This window comes from Microtus ochrogaster, chromosome 16 (genome assembly GCF_000317375.1).
Source record: "Microtus ochrogaster isolate Prairie Vole_2 chromosome 16, MicOch1.0, whole genome shotgun sequence".
NCBI lineage: Eukaryota > Metazoa > Chordata > Mammalia > Rodentia > Cricetidae > Microtus > Microtus ochrogaster.
The window spans coordinates 27,538,423-27,560,138 of record NC_022018.1 but is presented as its reverse complement, the minus strand read 5'-3'; the positions used below and the strand labels follow the sequence as shown (position 1 = coordinate 27,560,138).

General features: G+C 43.9%; 1 protein-coding gene across 3 annotated transcripts in view; it reads right to left on the bottom strand.

Annotated features, from left to right (window-relative positions):
• The window catches only part of Sfmbt2 (Scm like with four mbt domains 2), a 181,052-nt gene that overhangs the window by 147,717 nt on the left and 11,619 nt on the right, over positions 1 to 21,716 (bottom strand). For all 3 annotated transcript variants that reach the window (XM_013349026.2, XM_026783078.1, XM_026783077.1), the window contains exons 2-3: positions 11,152 to 11,297; positions 2,040 to 2,134 (exon numbers count right to left, since the gene is read on the bottom strand). In XM_013349026.2, the coding sequence (XP_013204480.2) occupies positions 2,040 to 2,134; positions 11,152 to 11,221 (165 nt within the window). In that variant the 5' untranslated portion in view covers positions 11,222 to 11,297. The remainder of the gene's footprint in view (positions 1 to 2,039; positions 2,135 to 11,151; positions 11,298 to 21,716) is intronic.

The following is a 21,716-nucleotide window of genomic DNA, read 5'->3' as shown; positions in this document are numbered from 1 at the left end:
AGAGAAACCCTGTCTCGAAAAACCAAAAAAAAAAAAAAAAAGTGAAGGCTAGTGTTTTTTAACAAAGGCTCCCAAGATCCTGAGTTCAATGAGCAACATATCTCAATCACAGCTACAAGTAATTCAATTTTTCTGTGTTCCAGGAGCCACCACTGGGATGAAAAACAAAAATAAAAGAAATCTTTGCAGCCTGGAGGTCTTAGCATTCCCCAGCCAAGAAAACAATGGAACCATGAACTGTGATCTGTGAGACTGAGGCTACCTTTCCTCTCAGTCTCGCCCACAGGACCGTCTACACCTGGAAGGGTAGATGCCTGCATCAGCCTTCAGGAATACAGGCATCCTGAAGAATGAGCCTGTGTTCATCAAGGCCTTCACCATTGGGTGGCATCTACCTTAACTGAAAGGCACACGAGAGAAGTGATGAGTCAAGAGACTGGCGGTGACTCATTCCTGAAGACATGACTTCACCGTGCAGATAAAAAGGGGGGAAGTTGTCGACCACTCATCTTTCTTTCCCAAATTGCCTTAAGGAAATCATCAGGCCATTGCAGTATCTTGTCGGCCTGGCTTCTGGGGGTGGGGGGTGGGGGGTCATGATCCTAACAGTATAAGCCAGAAGGGCATTGCTTCGGCTGTGCTTGAAAAAGTAGCCCTTGGCGTCACTACATGGCTACAACCATGATCACACTAAACCATAGCTTGAGGAGCACAGGGAAGAAAAGAGGGGTGCAATCTTACAAATTTAATAAAAAAGAACAATTCATTTCTGAGAAGAACTTGGTGTGGCTCTCTTATTTCAGCTAAGGAGCCAAAAAAGAAGCTTAAGAAGGTGGAGCTGCTGCCGAGGTCACGTGACAAGAAAGCAGGTCTCTCCAAAGTAAAATTTAATCTGTTGAAACAAGCCGGGCGGTGGTGGCGCACGCCTTTAATCCCAGCACTCGGGAGGCAGAGGCAGGCGGATCTCAGTGAGTTCGAGACCAGCCTGGTCTACAGAGCAAGTTCCAGGACAGGCTCCAAAGCCACACCTGTCTTCCAAACCCTGTCTCGAAAAACCAAAAAAAAAAAAAATTTGTTGAAACAATTGCCATGCATAAGAGCTTGGATTTGGAGAACATCATCTTCTCCATGTTAGAGCTATAGAAACAAGAGCTCGCACCTAAGAATAATCTGCCAAGAACTCGTGTTCCTATTTCCTGCTGTTCGTCTGCCGGTGGACATGCTAGCCAAATTATACAAACAGATATTATTAAGGAGAATGACCTTTGTGAGACATTTTCAGAATATCTATCGTGATTCCTCCCACCCGATTTATCGTTCCTCCAAAGCCTCGAAAACTCCAGTGTGGCTTTTCAGAACTAAAATATCCACTTTAAAAAAAGAATCTCGGGCTGGAGAGATGTCTCAGAGGTTAAGAGCATGGCAATGCTCTTCCAAAGGTCCTGAGTTCAATTCCCAGCAACCCCATGGTGGCTCACAACCATCTGTAATGGGGTCTGGTGCCCTCTGCTGGCCTGCAGGCATACACACAAACAGAATATTACATATGTAATAAATAAATAAATAAATAAATATTTAAAAAAATAAAAAAGAATCTCAAGTAGCTCAGGCTCGCCTCGAGATGCCTATATAGCCTGAGATGGAACTCTAATCCTCCTGCCGCCACCTACCCAGGGCTGGAATTACACATATGCACCACAACATCCTGTGCTGGGATCAAACCCAGGGTTTCATGCTAGTCGGGAAGCACTCTGTCAGCTGAGCTAAGTCCCAGCCCCAAATGCCACCTCATTATTAAAAAAATGCACAGTCACTACACCTACTAAGAAGACATGAATGTAACCTCTTGCCTAACTCGCTGGCTTCTAAGAATCCAGCTGCGGCCTGTTCTGTGTGCAGCTAGCCCATATCGCCTTCCTCCAGTAAAATCTTATCTGCCTTTCCTCTTCATTCTTCTCTTCTGACTGGCTCCTGAATCACCCAACAGATCCTTCACCTTCCCTCCCACAGACCGGAAGGGCATGCAGTGCTGAACATACATGCCGGAAGGATGAGTGTGGCGCCGCCCTGGTGCCTGTTTCTTCCAGATAGTCTCCCCAGCTGAAGCCGTTTTCCTCCAGGCCAGAACCTTCCTCTGTAGAAACAAAACAAAGCAAGAATGTCAAAACCAGGGCAAAGCATGCCTGGGAGACACAGACTGATTAACTGCCATTAAAGGAAGTGGCTGAACTCTCTAAAGAACTCAGTTTGCTGCTGGAGAAATGCTGAGTTTAAGGAGGGAAAGGGGAGCTGGGGAGGTGGCTCCTTTGGTACACTGCTGGCTGTCCAAAGATGAGACCTGAGTTCAGATATCCAGAAACTTCATAGAAAAGCCATGCTGGCTAACACTCACATAAATGTAATCAAAGGGAGACAGAGACAGGAGGCTCCCTGGGGCTCACTATCCATCCAGGCTAGCTAAATCAGTGAGCTCCAGTCAATGAAAAGGTCTGCCTAAGCAAGTAAGTAAAGACAAATGCATAGTGATTGCCAGCATTGATGTCAGACTTACAGAAAGACTCAGAGATAGAGAAGGAGACAGAAATACAAAGAGACAGGAACAGAGACGGAGAGACCAGAAGAGACAACACTTTGATACCTTGTCAAAATTAAAAGCAACATTTGTGCTTTCAAGTCAAATGGGTAAGAGTTGTCTTAAAGCTAACACAGATTAGCCTAACACTAGCCATGGTAGACAGAACAGTTTGGAAAGGCTGGAAGAAATGGAAAGAGACACTTCAAACACAAAGTGTGTGCCAAGATAGACACAAGCACAAAACTACCTACCCACCAAGGCTAGAGACTGGAAAATAACGGAGTTTTATAAAAACTGTGGCTTCAGTAACATCTTAAGAGAAATAAAGTGGGCTGGGAAGAGGGCTCAGTGGTTAAGAGAGTCTGCTGCTCTTGAGGAGGTGCTGAGTCCAGTTCCTAAGCACCCACATCGGGCAGCTCACAAACACCTGCAATTCCAGCTTCAGGGGACCCACTGCCCTCTCTGAACTCCGCAAACGCTCCTGTGCACGTGATAAGAAGCAGATACACACACACACACACACACACACATTAACAAAAAGTACATATGCAAAGTACCTGAGCATCCTAATGCCACCAAGCAAGTTACCAACAGAACAGACCAGGTGCCTGACAGACCCCATGTCATCTGTGGTAACATGCTTACCTCCCAAAGAACCCCATATCCTGCAATATAAGAGTTCTCACACCAAGCCCTCAACAAGAGGGTGTGTCACGCCAACAGAAGTCAATAGAATATGGGTTTCTCAACCCACAAGGGGAAGGGCATAGCGTACAATGGCCTTCAAGACAAAATGGCTTAGAAGGCAAAGAGGCTTGCTGCTAAAGATGGAGGCCAAAGTTCAACCCCTGGAATCCACTTGAAGAAAAGAAAAAACAGACTCCTGAGAGTTGTTTTCTGTCTTCTTAAAGTACATTCATATACAAAAGAGACAGAGACAGAGAGAGTCAGGGTCGTAAGTGTTCTAAAGCTACATAGTGCTACTCGCCTGGAATCTGAAAAGAAATTGCCAAAACATTAAATAACTGAGAAGCATCAAATAATACACTGTAAGATAAAGAAAGCATAAATGTCACATTATAACTTCAAATGGTTAGGGTTAAGCAGTCTATGATAATGTCACGGTTTGCTTGGACTGTATCCGGAATCGCCCAGGAGACAAAGCTCTGGGTGCCAATGAAGGAGTTCCCAGATCGGGTTACCGGAAGGGGGACACCTCACCCTATATGTGGTTGGCACCTTTTATGAACTGGAGCCTTGGCCTGGATAAAAAGGAGGAAGTGAGCCAAGGACCAGCATTTATCTCTCCTTTCTTCCTGATTGAGGGTACAATGTGACCAGTCGCCTCAAGGTGAGTCACACTGTGAACCAAATCCAAACCTTTCCATCGGCAACAACAAGAAAGAGTCACCACTGTGCAGCTGGCATGATTCCGCCCATCCGCGAGGCTACCGTAAAAAAATGCAGTGCTGGTGCGGGGACCTAAAGGGAGTGCTCCAAATGTCCGCTTCTCTTGTCTTACAAAAATGCTCAAAAGATGCTGACCTTCGACCACACATCTTTCACAACTCACACCCGATTCCACTGGTAAAGAGAAAGTGCTGTCTCGGGCGTGTGGTCCTCCCTGAAGTGCTATATGCACTCAGGTGACCCAGAAGGATTAGGACCAGGAGGTTTGTGGAAAGAAAGGTTTTCTTTAGAGGTTATGCTGCCTTTTTTTCTACTAACAATGTTTTCAGTTATCAGAAAGAAAAGGTATTGTCTTGTTATATTCTACATAGTCCAGGAAATTAATAGAAAATGGTACTTTATTTTATAAAGAGAAAATGCTAATCTTACTTTTTTTTAATCAGAAAATGCTAATATTACTTTTTAAAACAAGTTCTCACTACTCACCCTGCAGCCCACACCAGGCCTTAAATTTGCAATCCTCCTGCCTCAGCATCCCAAGAAGCTGAAATGGCATATTCCTGCACCACCAGGCCCAGTTAAAGAGGCTCTTGGGAGGTAATAACCTTAAATATTGCCATCTAAGTTCCTTAAACTGCCTCTGGAGTATATACCAATAAAGACACTTAAGAGAACACAAACACCCAAGAGAACACATCCATGCCTCTCAAAAAAGTTTCTAGGTCCCAAGCCCCAACCTAAGCAAGTAAGATATAGGACTTGGAACATCTGAGACACACAGAAGCTAGCAGACAGAATGCAGTCGTTCTGACAAACAAAAACACTACAGAAAAATAAATGATGTGTCAGACCCAAAACACAAATATTGTATGTCCAGCATTGGACAATAACAATAGCCTTGCTGTTGGAACAATAAAGACATATACAAAACTTAGGTTCAGTCATAACACAGCCTGTTAAAATCTGCCACACGCAGCCCCTCCCCGCGCCTGTGTCCCAGACAGTCGATGTTCTAAAGGCACGTCCAGTGAGCAATAGGTAAACACACACCCTGTTTATGAGAGATCTCATAAAGCCAGAGAAAATATTTACAGCTGATCCATAAACCTTTTCAACCCACAAACATTTGACCAAGGAGACTCTGACAGTCCCCTCCGCCATAAATGAGCTGGTGGAGACATTTCCCCATGACGTCATGAAAACCCACTATGAAAAGCTACTATGAGCATTTCACACCTCACAAAGAAAACAGGCATATTCATTAAACAGCAGTCCAGTTTCGTTTCGCTTTTTGTTTTGTTTTGTTTTTTTTAACAGAAAGCTATCTGTGGGACCAGAATATTCCAGAATAAACATACAGAGAATGTCTTATGAAAAGCTGGAACACAAGTGACTTTAGAATAAAAATATAATAAACAAGTGCCCCATGCATCCTTTTCTTAATAAGGTCTAAGAACAGCTCAGGTTACAACCTGAAGAAAGCCTGACTTTGGCGGGCTATTAAAGCCTTACTGTAACTGCCACGATACCAGGCTCTGAGACCTGGCAGATTCCACACGAACCAAACTGTACCGAAGACAATCTCTCACATGCTAGGTAAGTTTTGAAATGTGAACAGAGATAGGAAGAAGGCACTAAATCATCTCCAGATCCCGGTAGCTCCTCCATCCACCAGGAGAGGAAATATTGCAACCGTGAACAGCACTCTAAGTAACTCAGGCAGGAACTACAGCCGCCAGTCCCCCATAGATCTGACTGAACACACTATCGCAGCCTGGAGTTCGAAGGGGCAATGGGCGGTGTGGGCTTTAACGTCGACCCAGGAGAACTGGTTCTCAGAATGAAAAGCAAACCCTGGATTTTTCTGTGTGTAGACTCACGTTCTCCCCAATAAAGGAGACCTACTTCTTTGATGTGTCCCCGGTGAGAGCCAGGCACGGCACTCAGGTGGCTGAGGCAGGATGATACATTCAAGCAAGCAAAGCACGATCCCATAATTAGCCCTGTCTCTTAACACACAGACAATATAGACAGAGAGAAGTATATTTAAGACACACATGCAGTCTTTGCGTGCACACATGTGTATGTCTGTTTGCCTATGTGAACATGTCTGCAAACTGGGCAGAGGCCAGTGTCAACTGTCACTCAACAAGAGCCGTCCATCTTGTTTTTCAGGCAGGGTCTCTCACTAGCTCATCAATTACGACAGTGTGGCTGGTCAGCAGGCCCGAGGGATCATCGGGTGACAAGCACACTGGCTTTTTTCCCATGGTCTCTGGGTCTTCATCCCATGTCCTCGTGCTTGAAAGTCAAGGGCTCTCCCGCCTGAGCCATCTTTCTGGCCCTATGATTATTTTATAATTTGGGAAAACTCAAGCCCGTGTGTTCAGCTTCCTTCTTTTTACTCAGAGGCTGGCCTTGGCTGCACGTACAATACCACAGGCTCCATTGGGAAATTATATTGAATAGGCCTGCACAAACCATGTCTCAGAACCCACTTATTATGGGGTCCCCACATTGCTCTGCTCGCTTTTATTCTGAGTGAAGACACTCAGAAGCCCAGCCATCGAATTTCGGCGGGCTTCATTCCTATGGGCCTTTGGTGGCTGCTGGGAGGCTCTGCCTGCTGGGGAGACCCGAGGTTCCTGGACTATGTGTTCAACTGCGCTTACTTCAGGCATACAAGCTCTTTGTTTCAGGGAGGGTGTGTCCTTTTATCTTATTTCAGAACAGGCTTCCCATCTGACTTATTGATCCCTGCTAAGATTTGAGCTTTCCTTAGGAAAAGTCAAAAGTGAAAGAAAGAAAAAACTATTTGGTTCAGTCCCAGCAGGGATTATCGCATGGAAGAATTACCATTGCAAGGAGGTGAATCAGCCGGAGTGGACATAGCAGATGGAGCCACAGAGTGGACGGAGTGGACAGAGTGGACACAGCAGGAGGCAGAGTGGACGGAGTGGACAGAGTGGACACAGCAGGAGGCAGAGTGGACAGAGTGGACATAGTGGACACAGCAGGAGGCAGAGTGGACAAAGTGGACACAGCAGGAGGCAGAGTGGACGGAGTGGACACAGCAGAAGGCCAGAGTGGATGGAGTAGACAGAGACACAGAATGGGCAGAGTGGACAGAGGCACAGAGTGGACAGAGACACAAAGTAAACAGAGTGGACAAAGGCACAGAGTGGACAGAGTGGACAAGGCACAGAGTAGAGAGAGTGGGCAGAGGCACAGAGTGGACAGAGAGGGCAGAGTGGGCAGAGGCACAGAATGGACAGAGAGGGCAGAGTGGGCAGAGGCACAGAGTGGGCAGAGGCACAGAGTGGGCAGAGTGGACAGGGGCACACAGTGGACAGACGCACAGTGTGGGCAGAATTAAGTAGCAAAGGGGAAGGCCCTGAAGTCACCAGACTAACGTTCTGCCCCTTTATCAGACAGGCTAGTTTTCTCAGGAGAGAGCCGTATAGACTCACTTGTGTTCTCTCTCCCTCCTCCCTCTCTCACTCTGTACTGGGGGTTTAACCTGGGGCCTCACACATCCCATGCAATGAACTATAATCCCCATACATACATTTTTTGGAGACAAGGTTTCACCAAGTTCCTGGGGTAGTCTTGTCCTCTGTAACCCAGGCTGACTTCGAGCTCACAATCTCCCTCTCTCAAAGGCCCAAGCAGAGCCCGGCAAGCTACAGTCTAATAAGTGTTGTCACTTGCTAAGGAGAGGCCATCATGTGTCCAGTAGCAGAGAGAGAAGGGTCGGGAGAAAAGAAGAAAGAGGAATCTCAGTGGGGGGCAGGGGAGGTCAGGATTCTTGATGACATCAGTGCACCAATCCAGGACCTGAGACTTCAGCCTGCTTCCAACACAGCACTCAGGCAACTTCACCTTGCTATCCAGTCTCCTCATCTGTAAGATGAAGCCTGAAAAGCAGTCGCTTTACTGGGCATTGAAGATTAAAGTCAACTAACATGTGAGGGCTCCGAAGTATGAGCGCTTATCAACAGAAATCGCGCTTACCTGCCTGTTGTCCCAATTCACAAGTCCATTCAGAACCCGCTAAAATATATCAAATATGCCTTATTTTTCACATCCAGAAAGCTCATCTGAATCTTAACCCCCCAAAACAAAACAAAACAACAATAACCAGAAAGCAAAAAGAAGTTCTGAGCATCCCCAAGCATGCCCAGAGAGTCACACGACCAGATGTCTCAGCAAATGACTCTAGAAAGGAAGGTACTTCATGCATCAGCGGGTTGAAAAAAGATAATGACTTGAAGCACCATACTTGACCATGTTATTATCAGTTTTAATGATCATATCTAGACGTGATTCGGGGAATAAAGTCAGTCTTGCAGTCTATAAAGTTTTAGACTCTCTTCTAAAATTTGAGGCACTATACTGCACCCAGGAACTGCTGACAATATGCTTGTCCACACAAGACCACACCAGCCAACATTCCAGTATGCACGGGGGAAGGGCACATAGACCCCACCCATAATTGAAGAACTACAAGCAGTAGATGGCTACCAAAAAAGGGGCTGACTTTTTTTCTGGGAAAAGCCCCCTGATAGTTTGCCTGAGCCCAAGTGGTCAGCTCTCCACTCAAGTATATACAGGTAATTTTATTGAGACTCAACAGGGTATATAGGAACACCAACAATCATTATGAATAAAAAAAAGACATAAACTTGAAAGAGGCAATGGGGGAACACAGAAGGAACCAGAAGTAGAAAAAGGTGAGAGGTATCGATGAAAATACATTGTACTCATGTATGAAATTCATGCACAAAATTTTTAACTTAATCTAAAGAAATTGTAACACTATCAAAGCCTCCTAATCACAAACATATTGAAATACTAAGAAACAGGGACACATAAGCCCTTAGCGCAGTGGGAAAAAGCCTTGATCAGAAGCTGCAAATTATAAACGTAACTTAGAATTATTCAGCCATCTTAGTATTAAAGATAAGAACATCTTGTATGATTTAAACCATCCAACTACACGAGAGTAAAGAACAAATCATGAATGAGTATCTACGATGGGTTTTCTGCCTGGAATCCCCCAGACTGTGATATCATTCTGAAGAACTTGTCAGTACGAATAATTTCCTGACAGTAGATTATCAGTAATGAGCTTCAGAATCTATTACGCTAGAGAGAAATATGGCAGCGGTGTGAAAATTAAAACTTATCATTGAAAATGACACAGCCGCAGACAGCAATGCGTGCACAGGATGCACGAGAAAAAAAATACAGGAAATGCCCAGGAACTTCCAAAGTGCAACATAACTTTACTGAGCAGATATAAATAGACTGGGGGCGGCAGTGGGGCCACGTAGGTCGTACCAGAGTGCTTGCCTAGCACACTCTAAGCCATTGGTTCAATCTCCAGCATCATTAAAAGAAAATGTAATTGGAGCTGAAGAGACGCTCAGGTCAGCGAAGTGCTTGCTGTACAACCTTGAGGTCCTGGGTTTGGATTCCCAGCAACCACATAAGAGCCAAGTATAGTGGTGCATGCCCTTCATCCTGGTGCCGGAGAGGCAGAGAGAGAAAGAGGATCCTTGAGACTTGCAGGCTAGCCATTCAAGCAAAGCAGCAGAAAGCAAGAGACCTTTGTGGGGAGCCGATGAAAAAATTCAGTGGGTGAAAGTGCACGTGGCAGAATCCTGATGACCTGAGCATGAAAGATGTCCTCTGACCCCCACACATGACCCGCAAACTTCTGCCTGAATCATTAACAACCAATAAAATAATTAAGGTGGACAGTACCTTATGTACACGCTTGCACACACACACACACACAGAGAGAGAGAGAGAGAGAGAGAGAATTTATATTTCAACAAAAGAATTATTAGTATGAGTCTTCAGCCTTGTGGGGAGAGGACCTCTCAGAAGGTATCTCTGAAGGGGACAAGGTTCCGGCTGTGCTTATAGATGTTCCTTACTCATTCTATACATGTAGAAGAACTAGGGGGCTGGCCCCAGCCTGATCCTGAAGCAGACACTACATGCCTTTATCCTATTCTAATATTCACTTTTTACCGTTTTGCAGAGAAAAATAGAATGGAGAAACCTGATCTAACAAATCCAATGATACAGGCAATCTTTGATTCCATCATTGACTAGTTTGATCAAAACACAGAAATGGAACCCTCAAGATGGCTCAGCAGATACAGATACTGGCTCCCAAGCCTGAAGCTGAAGACTGAGTTTAGTTTCCCTGACTTACATGGTAGGAGAGACCTGCCTCCTCCAAGCTGTCCTCTGGCTATTACCTTTACATGATCACATGGCATATGAGTGAACACAGTCAGTCTCTCTCTCTCTCTCTCTCTCTCTCTCTCTCTCTCTCTCCATTATTTTAAAGTGAAGACAAACTTGCTAATTTCATTAGACAATGGTCACCTCTTCCCCTAAGTTAACGGGAAGCTTTTTGTGTGAATTCACTGTAGCAAACATTAATGATTCATAGGGCTCCCTTGCCCTTATTTAATTTGCTGATGTATAAATCATGCAATTCTATTTTCAGGGGGGAAAAGTATCTTTTAAAAATATACCAGTGCATAAATATTTTTAGAGATGCATTTATAAATTTATTAAATATTAAAATCCAATCAAACACAATCTGGTTTTGTTTTCTTGTTTTGTTCTGCTTTGTTTTATCCAATTACATGACACAAATGCACATGACCAGCCATGCTCGGTACCTTGGGGGGTGTGTCAGTGATGTCTTATCCCCCAGCTCTTCTCTTCCTAGAGAAACTACCCTAACACTGCTGAGTCCAGCACTGAGGGATGATCCAGTCGCTAAGTATGAGAGTACCATGACAGCTGTCGAGACAGCACAGACACTCACAGACATTTACTAGCAAAAGACACCGAGACTTAGAAGTACTGTGTTGTCATGCTATAACCTAGCCTGCTCTGTGTGTATGATCGATATTAATATTGGTCAAAACTCTTCATAACTTGAAAGCTGCCATATCTGTAGATATATGGCTTGGCTAGGACAGCAAAGGCCAAGAACTGGTGGCAGACAAGTTTGAAAAATGCACCCCCATTGTTCCTGAACATCTCAAGAAATACTGGTCAATGAGCCAAATTTTTATTAAATATATATATATATATATATATATATATATATATATATATATATAGAATCCTACCTGAATCAAGATCCCCATTCCCATTTGCTGGGCCGGTTTTCTTTTCCAATGTAGAGGATGAGTTTTGCATCTTGGAAACTGCCAAATGTTTCTCCACGCTTACGAGTGTATGTCCTCTTCCCTTAGTTCATTCTGCAGCAGGTTACCTACAGACAACCAAAAACCAAAAGATCAGAGTACTTTATACAGATTAATCATATCAACTCACTTAACTCTCCTAAAATAGCAGAACCCGAGCAGAGTAGCCACCAGCTCACTACAACATTTCAGAAGCAGGGTAGGGCAGTTGCCAGCTGGAAACACCAGAGTTAGGCCAAATGACGGCACATCAGTTCTCTACAGAGCATCAGCAGCAAAGGAAACTAGCTGTTTTCTAGAGGTCATTAGCGCCACTAACATGGACACATTTTTCGCCAAGTACAATCTAAGTACCAATCCCCCACGCTGATATCAGCTAGCGAGCCTTCTCTCCCTTGGGGATGTGACATTGCAAACCCACCTCAGCACCCCCAGGCATTCCTGACTCGGTAAGAAGTCATCCTCCTCACAGTGAGTGGAGACTGAGAACAGTTATTAAAACAATGGCGCACAGGTTTGTTTATTTTCACAAATTAGAAATACGTAAGAATTTCCCCATTATGCAAAAACTTTGCCACTCCGCACTTACATTCTGTTATGTCTGAGAAGAGAAAAAGACAACATTAAGGCAGGTCCCATAGAATCCTACAACATAGTTCATTTATGCCAGAGACCATGGACACAGGGACCAATATTAAAAAAGGCCAGCATGCTCAGCTCTGGTACATAGCACAGCCATGGAGCAGGGTTTCTGTGTAGCCCTGGCTGTCCTGGAACTCCCTCTATAGACCAGGCTGTCCTGGAACTCCCTTTAAGATCCTCCTGTCTCTGTCTCCTGGAATCAAACGCTGGCACCACTCCCCCTCTTCCCCTCCCCTTCTTGTTCCTCACCCCTGCTACTGACCTAGCTGCATTTTTAAATCATTATTTATTTGGGGCTAAGAATGTAACTCAGTTGGGAGAGTGGTTGCCTAGGATCAGAAACCAGAGGTGATGACGCATGCCTGGAATCCCAGCACTCAGCACTTGTGCGGGGAAAGTAAGAGAATCAGAGAATCAAGGTCATTCTTGGCTTCATAGCAAGTTCAAGGCCAGACTGGGACACGTGTGTCCTTTCTAAGATTTTTTTCAATTTATATACTTACATATTGCATTACAGATAAATTTTAAAATTTATATATGTATATAATTAATATATTTCACGTATAGGTAAAAACTAAAGCAAAGAAAAAGGCTAAACTACAAGGAACATGATACATGTATGACTAGCAGCAGAATAATGTGTAGCTCACATGTTAGCAAGTGGTCCAAGAAGATCACCTCCTTAACACCGCATGCACATGTGCCTGCCTCCAGGATTATTAACATTTCTTTCCCAGAGAACAGATCTCTGAGCAGCTGTAAGTTCGTCCAAGAGTGTGAATCTGAGAAATAAAGGGGAAGCAGATCTGGTGGAGAGGGAAGGTGGGGAGGAACTGGGAGGAGTGGAGGAAGGGCGAACTGTCGTCCAGATGTAGGAGAGAAGAATCTATTTTCAATTAAAAAAAATAGAATAAAAACAGTAATTGTTTGATATGTGTGTGTGTGTGTGTGCAAGTGTGGGGGGGGGTGAATCCTTTGTGCAATGGCAAGAAAGTGTGAAAACAGCTCCAGTCACCAGGAAGAGGCTGTGCCAAGCACCCAGCACTGGAATTTAATTCCGTGCATATTTATTTACCCACCTGTTGCATCAAAACACACCAAACACTGTTGGAAGGAGCCCAGGCTATTTCCCGAACAAAATACAAAGGACGAAAATGTTTGCTTTAGACTGGAGAGTGTAAGACCATCTTAAGTGGTTTATTAAATAGCAATCTAGGCATCTTGCTCATGAATAAGCAAAGAGGATGGCAATCAAAGATACAAGACACCTCCAAACAACTGGATTATCTTTTCCATTCAATATTCTCTAAGCACAGAGGCTTATGGGTTTGGGGGTTTTTTATTGTTTTTATTGAGCTATATATTTTCCTCTGCACCCCTTCTCTTCTACCCTCTTCCATGGCCCCTATGCTCCCAATTTACTCAGGAGATTTTGTCTTTTTCTAGTTCCCATGTATGTTAGATCCATATATGTCTCTCTTACGGTCCTCATTTTTGTCTAGGTTCTCTGGGATTGTGACTTGTAGGCTGGGTTTTTTTTTTGTTTTCGTTTGTTTGTTTGTTTTTGCTTTATGTCTAAAAGCCACTTATGAGTGAGGACATATGACATTTGTCTTTCTGGGTCTGGGTTACCTTACTCAATATGATGTTTTCTAGATCCATCCATTAGCCCTCAAATTTCAAGATGTCATTATTTTTTTTTCTGCTGTGTAGTATTACATTGTGTAAATCTACCACATTTTCCTTATCCATCCTTTGGTTGAGGGGCATTTAGGTTGTTTCCAGGATCTGGCTATGACAAACAATGCTGCTATGAACATAGTTGAGCAAATGTCCTTGTGGTATGATTGAACATCCTTTGGGTATATACCCAAAAGTGGTATTGCTAGGTCTTGAGGAAGGTTGTTTCCTAATTTTCTGAGAAATCGTCATACTGAAATCCAAAACAGCTGTACCAGTTTGCACTCCCACCAGCAATGAAGGAAGTGTACCCTTTACCCCACATCCTCTCCAACATAAGTTGTCATCAGTGTTTTTGATCTTGGCCACACTCTTATAAGTGTAAGATGGAATTTCAGAGTTGTTTTGATTTGCATTTCTCTGATGACTAAGGATGTTGAACATTTCTGTAAGTGTCTTTCAGCCATTTTAGAATCCTCTGTTGAGAGTTCTCGGTTTAGGTCTGTACCCCATTTTTTATTGGATTATTTGTTCCTTTGATGACCAATTTCTTGAGTTCTTTGTATATTTTGGAGATCAGACCTGTCTGATGTGGGATTAGTGAAGATCTTTTCCTATTCTGTAGGCTGTCGCTTTGTCTTGTTGACCATGTCCTTCTTAGTTTCAGAAAGTTCCATTTATTAATTGTTTCTCTCAGTGTCTGTGCTACTAGCAAATATAAAGATACATGACCAAGGAGTAAGAGGGAACATTAGTGATGATACAACAGAAAACAATTAAACCAAGGGCTGTGGAGATGGCTTGGATGCTAAAGCATTTGCTATGTAAACATGAGGGCTGGAGTTCAGATCCCCAGAAACAGCATAAACACCGGGCAGGAAGGGCAGCCTGCCCATAATCCCACCCATGGAACCATGGAAAGTGGAGAAAGGGAGACCCAGAGCAAGCAGGCTGGCACAGAGAGCCTCACTGCAGAGCTCTGGGTTTGTTTGCGGGACCTTGACTCATTGAATAAGGTGGAGAAGACCTGAGAATGATGGTGACAGCCTTCAGCCTCCGCTTCTTCACCACACACTATGAATCCAGGAGCCAGAAGGACACTTCCTTCCATTTGTTTTGTTTTTCTCAAGTATTTTGTCACAGCTTCGGGAAGCTGACCAACAGGAGCAGACTGTAAACAAGAGCGTGCGTGCAGGCAACGGGTAAGGGGTAAAACTAAAGCCGTGGAGAAGTCATAAAGAAAACAAGCTCAAGAAATATTTGAAAGGTGTAATCAACAGAACCCAGTAGAAATAATCCTAACACAATACGATCTTTTCACAGCATGTAGCCGCTGAGGCAAGAATAAATCACCATGCAGTCAGCTCTTAGCCACTACGGAAATAGATAGTTCTGGGGGAAGACTATAAAATATAAGAATGGCCCACGACTTCACAGAAATTTCTATTTACTTTCCCTTTTTAAAAAAAAAATCTATTTTACTTTAAATGGGATGGAAGGTCGAGTCTTACTAGGGACAACGCATTGATCCATGAAGCTTAGCAAAATAAAAATGGGGTATTTTAAACTGGAAACTGGCTTACTGCTTAAGTGTTCATTAGCATGTGAGAAGCCCTGAGTTCCACCCCAACTATGCACAAAAACAAAAAGGCACACACAAACACACACACACGCATGCACACTCATACAAGAACTCAGGCATGCACTCACTCATTCACATGAAGATATTTTGCTTGAGGTTTTGTTTGTTGTTTGTTTTACACAGGATCTCATAGAACCCATATGGGCCTCGAATTCTCTATGCAACCAAGTCTGGATTTGAACTTCTGATCCTCTGGCTTTGAGGCACCAAATACTAGGATTACAGGCATGGTGGCCATGCCTGGCTAATAACAGGATATTTTTAAAATGAAATCCTTTTCTAACAACAATGGTCTCACCTCCAACCCACAAAAGGAGCTATTTTTATGAGAAAGTATATTTCCTTTTCAATGTGTGTGAGTGTGTGTGCGTATATGTGTGAGGTGTGTGTGCGTGTATGTGTGAGTGTGTGTGTGCGTGTATGTGTGAGTGTGTGTGCACCCTCATGTATAAACCCTCCCTAAGCTACACTCCTATCCCTTTTTGACTCCTATTTTTAAATAAACTCTATGATTTCAAGACCAAAGTTGAAAATGTCTATTGAAATGCGGTAAAATTCTTTTTTTCCAAAGACATGTATAAAGAAAGTCCAGCGAGCTGCACTTCTAAAAGGGTAACTTCCTTTTCTTACAGTGAGCCCAGGCCACGCAATCGGCTCTTCCCTCCTCCGAGGCCGAGGAGCCAGAAAACTACAGTAAGAGAACTTACTGCAAAGTCTCCTCAGTCCTGTGAAAAGAACCATTAACTTGAATGTGGAATAACTGAGCCATTATCTAGCTGTGGGACATAAATTAACCTTTCTGTACCTCAAATTTCTCATCAGCTAAATAAGAGGTTTGATTACGTGCAATCAAAGATCCTTTTCAACTCTAAAAGGCTGAGAATCTATGATGCCTCTTCAGTATTAATTGTGTATTTTCTCCATCAGACTATCATTTTACGTGAATCCCATTTAATACAATAAATCTTCTTCCTCTCTTAGCCTCATCCAGCCGCTCTCCTTCATTTGGAGTGTGCTCACAGAATACACCTAATTCCAACACGAGTCAAGCAAAGCTTTGTCGGGGAGAAAATGAGTACAGAGGGACACTCGTTGGATGATACCAGAAAACTCTAAAACCAGAAGGATGGAAGGATCGATTTGGAACGCCAACCCCATCCAAATGAACTTTCTATACCTACCTGGTGACAGTTTACCCACCAGCCCATGTGGCTGCTGGCACGTGAAATATAGCTAGTGTAACTAAAGATCTGGATTTTAATTTTAGCACTGGGGGGAGGGAGGTTAGGGGAAGGAAGATTTGAGATATAGTCTCAGGCAGCTCAGGTTAGTCACAAACTCTCTACATAGCCAAGAATGACACCCGATTTCATGAACTCCCTCCCTCCTCCTCCCAAGTACTGAGACTATGGGTGACTTCATTAGAGCAAATGGATATTTAAATATCTGCAGTTGGGGAGATAGCTTGCCTTGCAAGCATGAAGATCGGCTAGTATCCAATCTCCAGACCGGACAGCATTTAACAGAAAAGCCAGGCACGTGGCACTTACACAATCCCAGCACTGCAAAGACTAAGACAAACAGACTTCTGGGGCCTGAAAGCCTACTTGGTGAGCTCTCTAAGAAAGCCCCTTTCTCAAAAAAAGCGGCGGGGAGGGTAGTCCAGGGAAGGGATAGGCTCAGACTGGAGACTGAGCTCACTCCAACAGCTGAGAACTCCCAGGAGTTCTACAGGTTGAAAGCATTCCCTGAGAGACTCAATGTCATACAGCTCATTGAGATCTACCGTGCACAGACTTGGACATTTCCCGGTAACCAAACTTGAAGATCATATGATACTGGAGTAGGAGGATTTATCATGTTGACTTTAGGATGTTGGTTTCATTGTAAATACACATCTACAAAAAAAATCCAGAAAAAGAATTGCCAGACAAAGACTCAAAAGCAAGATTTTCTATGAAAGCACACACCTTGATCCTGGAAGAACACACACCAAGCGCAACAGCAACTGAGCAGCCTTGAGCATAGGGAACCAAAGCCAAACTCCAAGGCAGAGAGCAACCTCCAATTCAACTGCACATCATACTTTGTACAATAAAAGCTCTCAACTAAATAAACAAACAAAAAACCAAGGTGTGTGTATGTATACACGAGGACACATCCACACATGTGTGCACGCACGCACACACACACACACACACACAGACACACACACACACACACCTTAAACATCCACAAAAGTCCAACAGTTGCATACTCCCAGACACCCTAGTACTGGGAAGCCACACTTGAGACTCAGGGACACACCCTAAACCACCACCAATTCTTGGCTCTCTTAAAGAAACTATTCATTGAATTTAATAATGTCAAGCTTGTTAAAGGAGAACTAGGGATTTCAAAGCCTACGAAACGACAGATGACCCCATTTCCCTCAAGTAGTAGCACGTGACAAGCTTTCTCCAACATTAACCGTTACCAAGTGTGCTGGCTTTGATAGCAGACAATGTCAAAGGAGAAGCAATCCTAGAAACCAACCTTTTGTGTGACGCTAACACTACAATCACTTTTCTTGTTTGTTAGTAAATTAGTAAATCCCACCTGAAAAATATGGTCCTACACATAGCTTTTCTGAAAACAGGGGGGAGGGTACGCGAATGTAACTATTAATAAATCAGGTTTCAGTGGCTCCTGTACCACGTATGGGGGGAGGTGTTGATAAAAGTCTGTGACTCCACAGTGACTCAACTCTGTATTCATTTGATTCTCACAAGACACCATGGAAGGGTATTCCATAAGGCAGCCGGTGGTGATGTACATGTACCAAAGGGGTCATTCTAAATAGAACACCAAGGGAACCATATTGGCAACAAAGAGAAAATCCCCAGGATAAGCGGGAGAGTTAGACCTCACGTCACTCCAAGCCTTTCTCTCTGTAAGGGATGTGTGCTTGCACATGTGCACGTGTGTGTACAAGGGTGTGGAAGTGAGTGTACGTGAATGCATATGGAAGCCAAGCTCAGGTGGCAGTGTCCCAGGTGCCCACTAAATCACTCCAGTGACTAAGCACCAGGGACCTGCCTGGCTCCACCTCCTCCCAGACAGGATTACAAGCACAGCTTATGGGGAAGCTGGGGTAATATTCATGTTCTCATGATTGCACAGAAAGCATCTTCCTCAGTGAGCAACCATCCCAGCCTCGCTAACCTTTTTTTTTATGTCCTCTCCTATGGCTGAAAAAAATTCTTCTTTTGGAAAATTGCATGTTACGTTTTCAGGTTTTCAACAATGTTTACGGTTTTTGTCTCTGCATAAATTGTAAAGGCGGTCATGGCAGAAATCCAGGAAAATAAAATTAAATACAACGGCAAATGAAGGTCACTTTTAACCCTAACACCTAGGAAAATCATTTCCGTGTATTTCTATCTTCTCAAGATGGCGTCTTGGTACATATTTCTGTGAGTTCATAAAATATTCAAAATCTAACCCAATTTCCATCTAGCATTATATAGAGAGCATTTTATCATGCTGTTACAATTCTTTGAAGGAGGGGAAAATGGTTGTATAATGAATAGAGTAATGTTTTTATTGCTTATTATCAAGCAGGAAAAGTTTTTGCTGAAGAAACTATTCGCATTGCAAATGCCATCTCTGGTTTAAAAAAGAAATACAGCATGCATTGATGTGTTCATTGAGACATTTCAATTTCACAAGAAAATGGAACAAAAATCACCCATTGCCTGAGCTAACTCTGAAGAGCATAAAAAAAGCCAGCAAAACTGCAATTGCAGAGCCTCTCCAGAACAAAACAAAGAATACAGGGGCCGGGGAGATAGGCGGCTCCGTCTATAAAGTGCCTACCACGAAAACATGAGACCTGAGTTCAGATCCCAGCACATGCTTCAAAAGAAAAAAAGGAGAGAGAGAGGGAGGGAGGGAGGGATTGAGGAAGGAAGGAAGGAAGGAAGGAAGGAAGGAAGGAAGGAAGGAAGGAAGGAAGGCAGGCAAGCTAGGTGACAGGCATCTGTAACCCTAGCACTCTGTAAGGAGCTAAGGGCAGAAGCAGGTAGATTCCTGGAGCTCACTGCACAGGAAGTCTAGCCAATCAGTGAGCTTACTCTAGGTTCCCTCTCAAAACACAAGATTGAGGGTAACAGAGGAAGACACCTAATGTTGACCTATGTCCTCCACACGCACATTCACGTACATACACATACACACATACAAAATAAAAGAATAAATTTAGCATGAAAATAGTATTCATTTTCACTCGTGGCAGTGTTCACTAACTGTGGCAGTGTCCCTTTGTCCGCTGGGATCTACCCTGGAACTTCCCTAACTGGACATAGGTGTTAGAGCACACTCCAGGTAGCTTCCTCAGAAAGGGCTGCATGGAGAATTTGCCAGGTCTTGTCTGGCTGAAAATGTTTGTAACGCGCTCTCGTTATCTTGACCTATCGTTTAAGCGGATAAAGATATCTTAAGTTGGTGGCTAGCATGATAAAAGCAACCGCTGCCAAGTCTAATGGCCAGAGTTCAATCTCCGGGACCCACTGGTAGGAGGAGGGATCTCTACAGATATACTGTGCACGTGTGCACACACAACATACACACACACACACACACACACACACAAACTTACACACACACAAAATGAATAAAAACGTAATGTAAAAGAATTTTCCTCTTCAATGAGGAAACATCCTCAAAAGGGGGGGCCAGAATCCCTCCACATTCTGCCAGCCTCCACCCTGGAGAGCCCTGATGCCATCTGAAACCCGGGGCTTTACGTTGCCCACATATGCTAGAGCACTGTCTATGGCAATCTAGTTGAGGGTTCAGAGGCACCCCGTTCTTCTATTCTAGAGCACTTTGTAGAATTAGTGCTAATTTCATCACTCCCATTTTCTCTTCCATTCTAATATTCATTAGTTCAAAGGCTGGACCACCGCCATTTCTCCTTTTATTTTACAGCGCTTTAATTTTTTTTTAACGATATCCTTGCCTTCCTAACCTACCTACCATCAGGAGTGTTTCCTTGGCCTCTTCTCTGGCTCCGCCATTAGCTTCCCGCACACTTTATTTTTCCAAAGGCTCACTGGATTTGTGCTTACTTTGCAGTTCTTTATTTTATGCCCCCAACTCAAGGGGGAGAAAAGGTAAAATAAAAGGCAAAGATTTACACTAAGGACTTGTGGAGTCCTGCAGGCCTGAATCGCGGCTATACCGCTTGCTCGCTACACGCTAGAAACCCACTCGACACTAGGAACTCCGTAATGAGCTCGGGATACCGACCTGAGACCTTGCGAAAGATTCCAATCAAAGAGGAAAATCTCAAAGGATTATAAACCAAGCGCAACCAAGTTTGGAACCCAAATTTGATCTCTGAAAAAAAAATCATAACTTCTTCCTACGAAGCCAAGTGCAAACAGCCAGGAATCACAAGAGACTGAGGAGCACACACGTCTGCGGATGGCTTTGAAGATGAAAAGCAGGGGTAAGTGCCAAGTGCTACCATCAACCCTTTTATTTATGGTCACCTTGTCAACCAGCTCATTCTGCTAATAATGACTGGCTAAGTACCTTCTTCCCGCTCTCACCAGCCGACTCCCAGCCTTCCTAAGAACAGACGAGGCCTGCCTCCTCCCTTCATCAAATGAGATGGCCTGATTGTTTGGGGCAGAAGGTCCCTGGAATGGTACCCTCTACCATCAGCACAAGGTCCGGCTCACCTTGATTAGGACAGCAATTTACTCTCCATTTTTCAACCACACTTCATTGGTTTTCACTCTAAATAGATTGAAATCTGACACAAATCGCTGCCCCAGCGTAAGAAATACTCATTTTTTGAAATCAGATTCATACCCCAATACTAAGATATTAGACATGTTGGGAATAATGGGCACTGCAGGAGAAAATAGCAGAGCTGGAGGCAGCTGCCATCTTCCACAGCAACTTTTTTATTCTAATGGGGCCTCCTTCACTCAGTCTTCAAACAATGTCGGCTACAGGGGCTACACGTGAGGGCTCACAGGGCACTGCAGAGTGAGCGTCCCGGGCTAGAGAAATGACCCAGTTGATAACGTGCCTGCTGCACAAGCAGGAGGACCCGAGTTTGAGTCCCAGCAGCCACATAAAACAAAGCCAGATGTAGCATAAATGCCTATATTCCCAGTACTGGGTGGCCAGTCAGTTCTAGCAGAATCAATAAACTCTGGGTTCAGTCAGAAACAATGTTTCAAAATATAGAAAGTAAGGAAGATATAAAGTGTCAGCCTCTACCTTCCACATGCACACACTTACATGCACCCACCCGCCTGAGCACACGTGCGCGCAAACACACACACTCACACACACACACACACACATACCACAAACAAAAATAATCCATTAAAAATGTAAGTAGGCGTCTGTGATGGTCAGCTTTAATCATGAGCTTGACACAACCTAGAGTCAACCATCTTGGAAGAGTTTCAGTGAAGGATTGTCTACAGCCGGCTGACCTATAGGACGTCTGTAGGGAAAT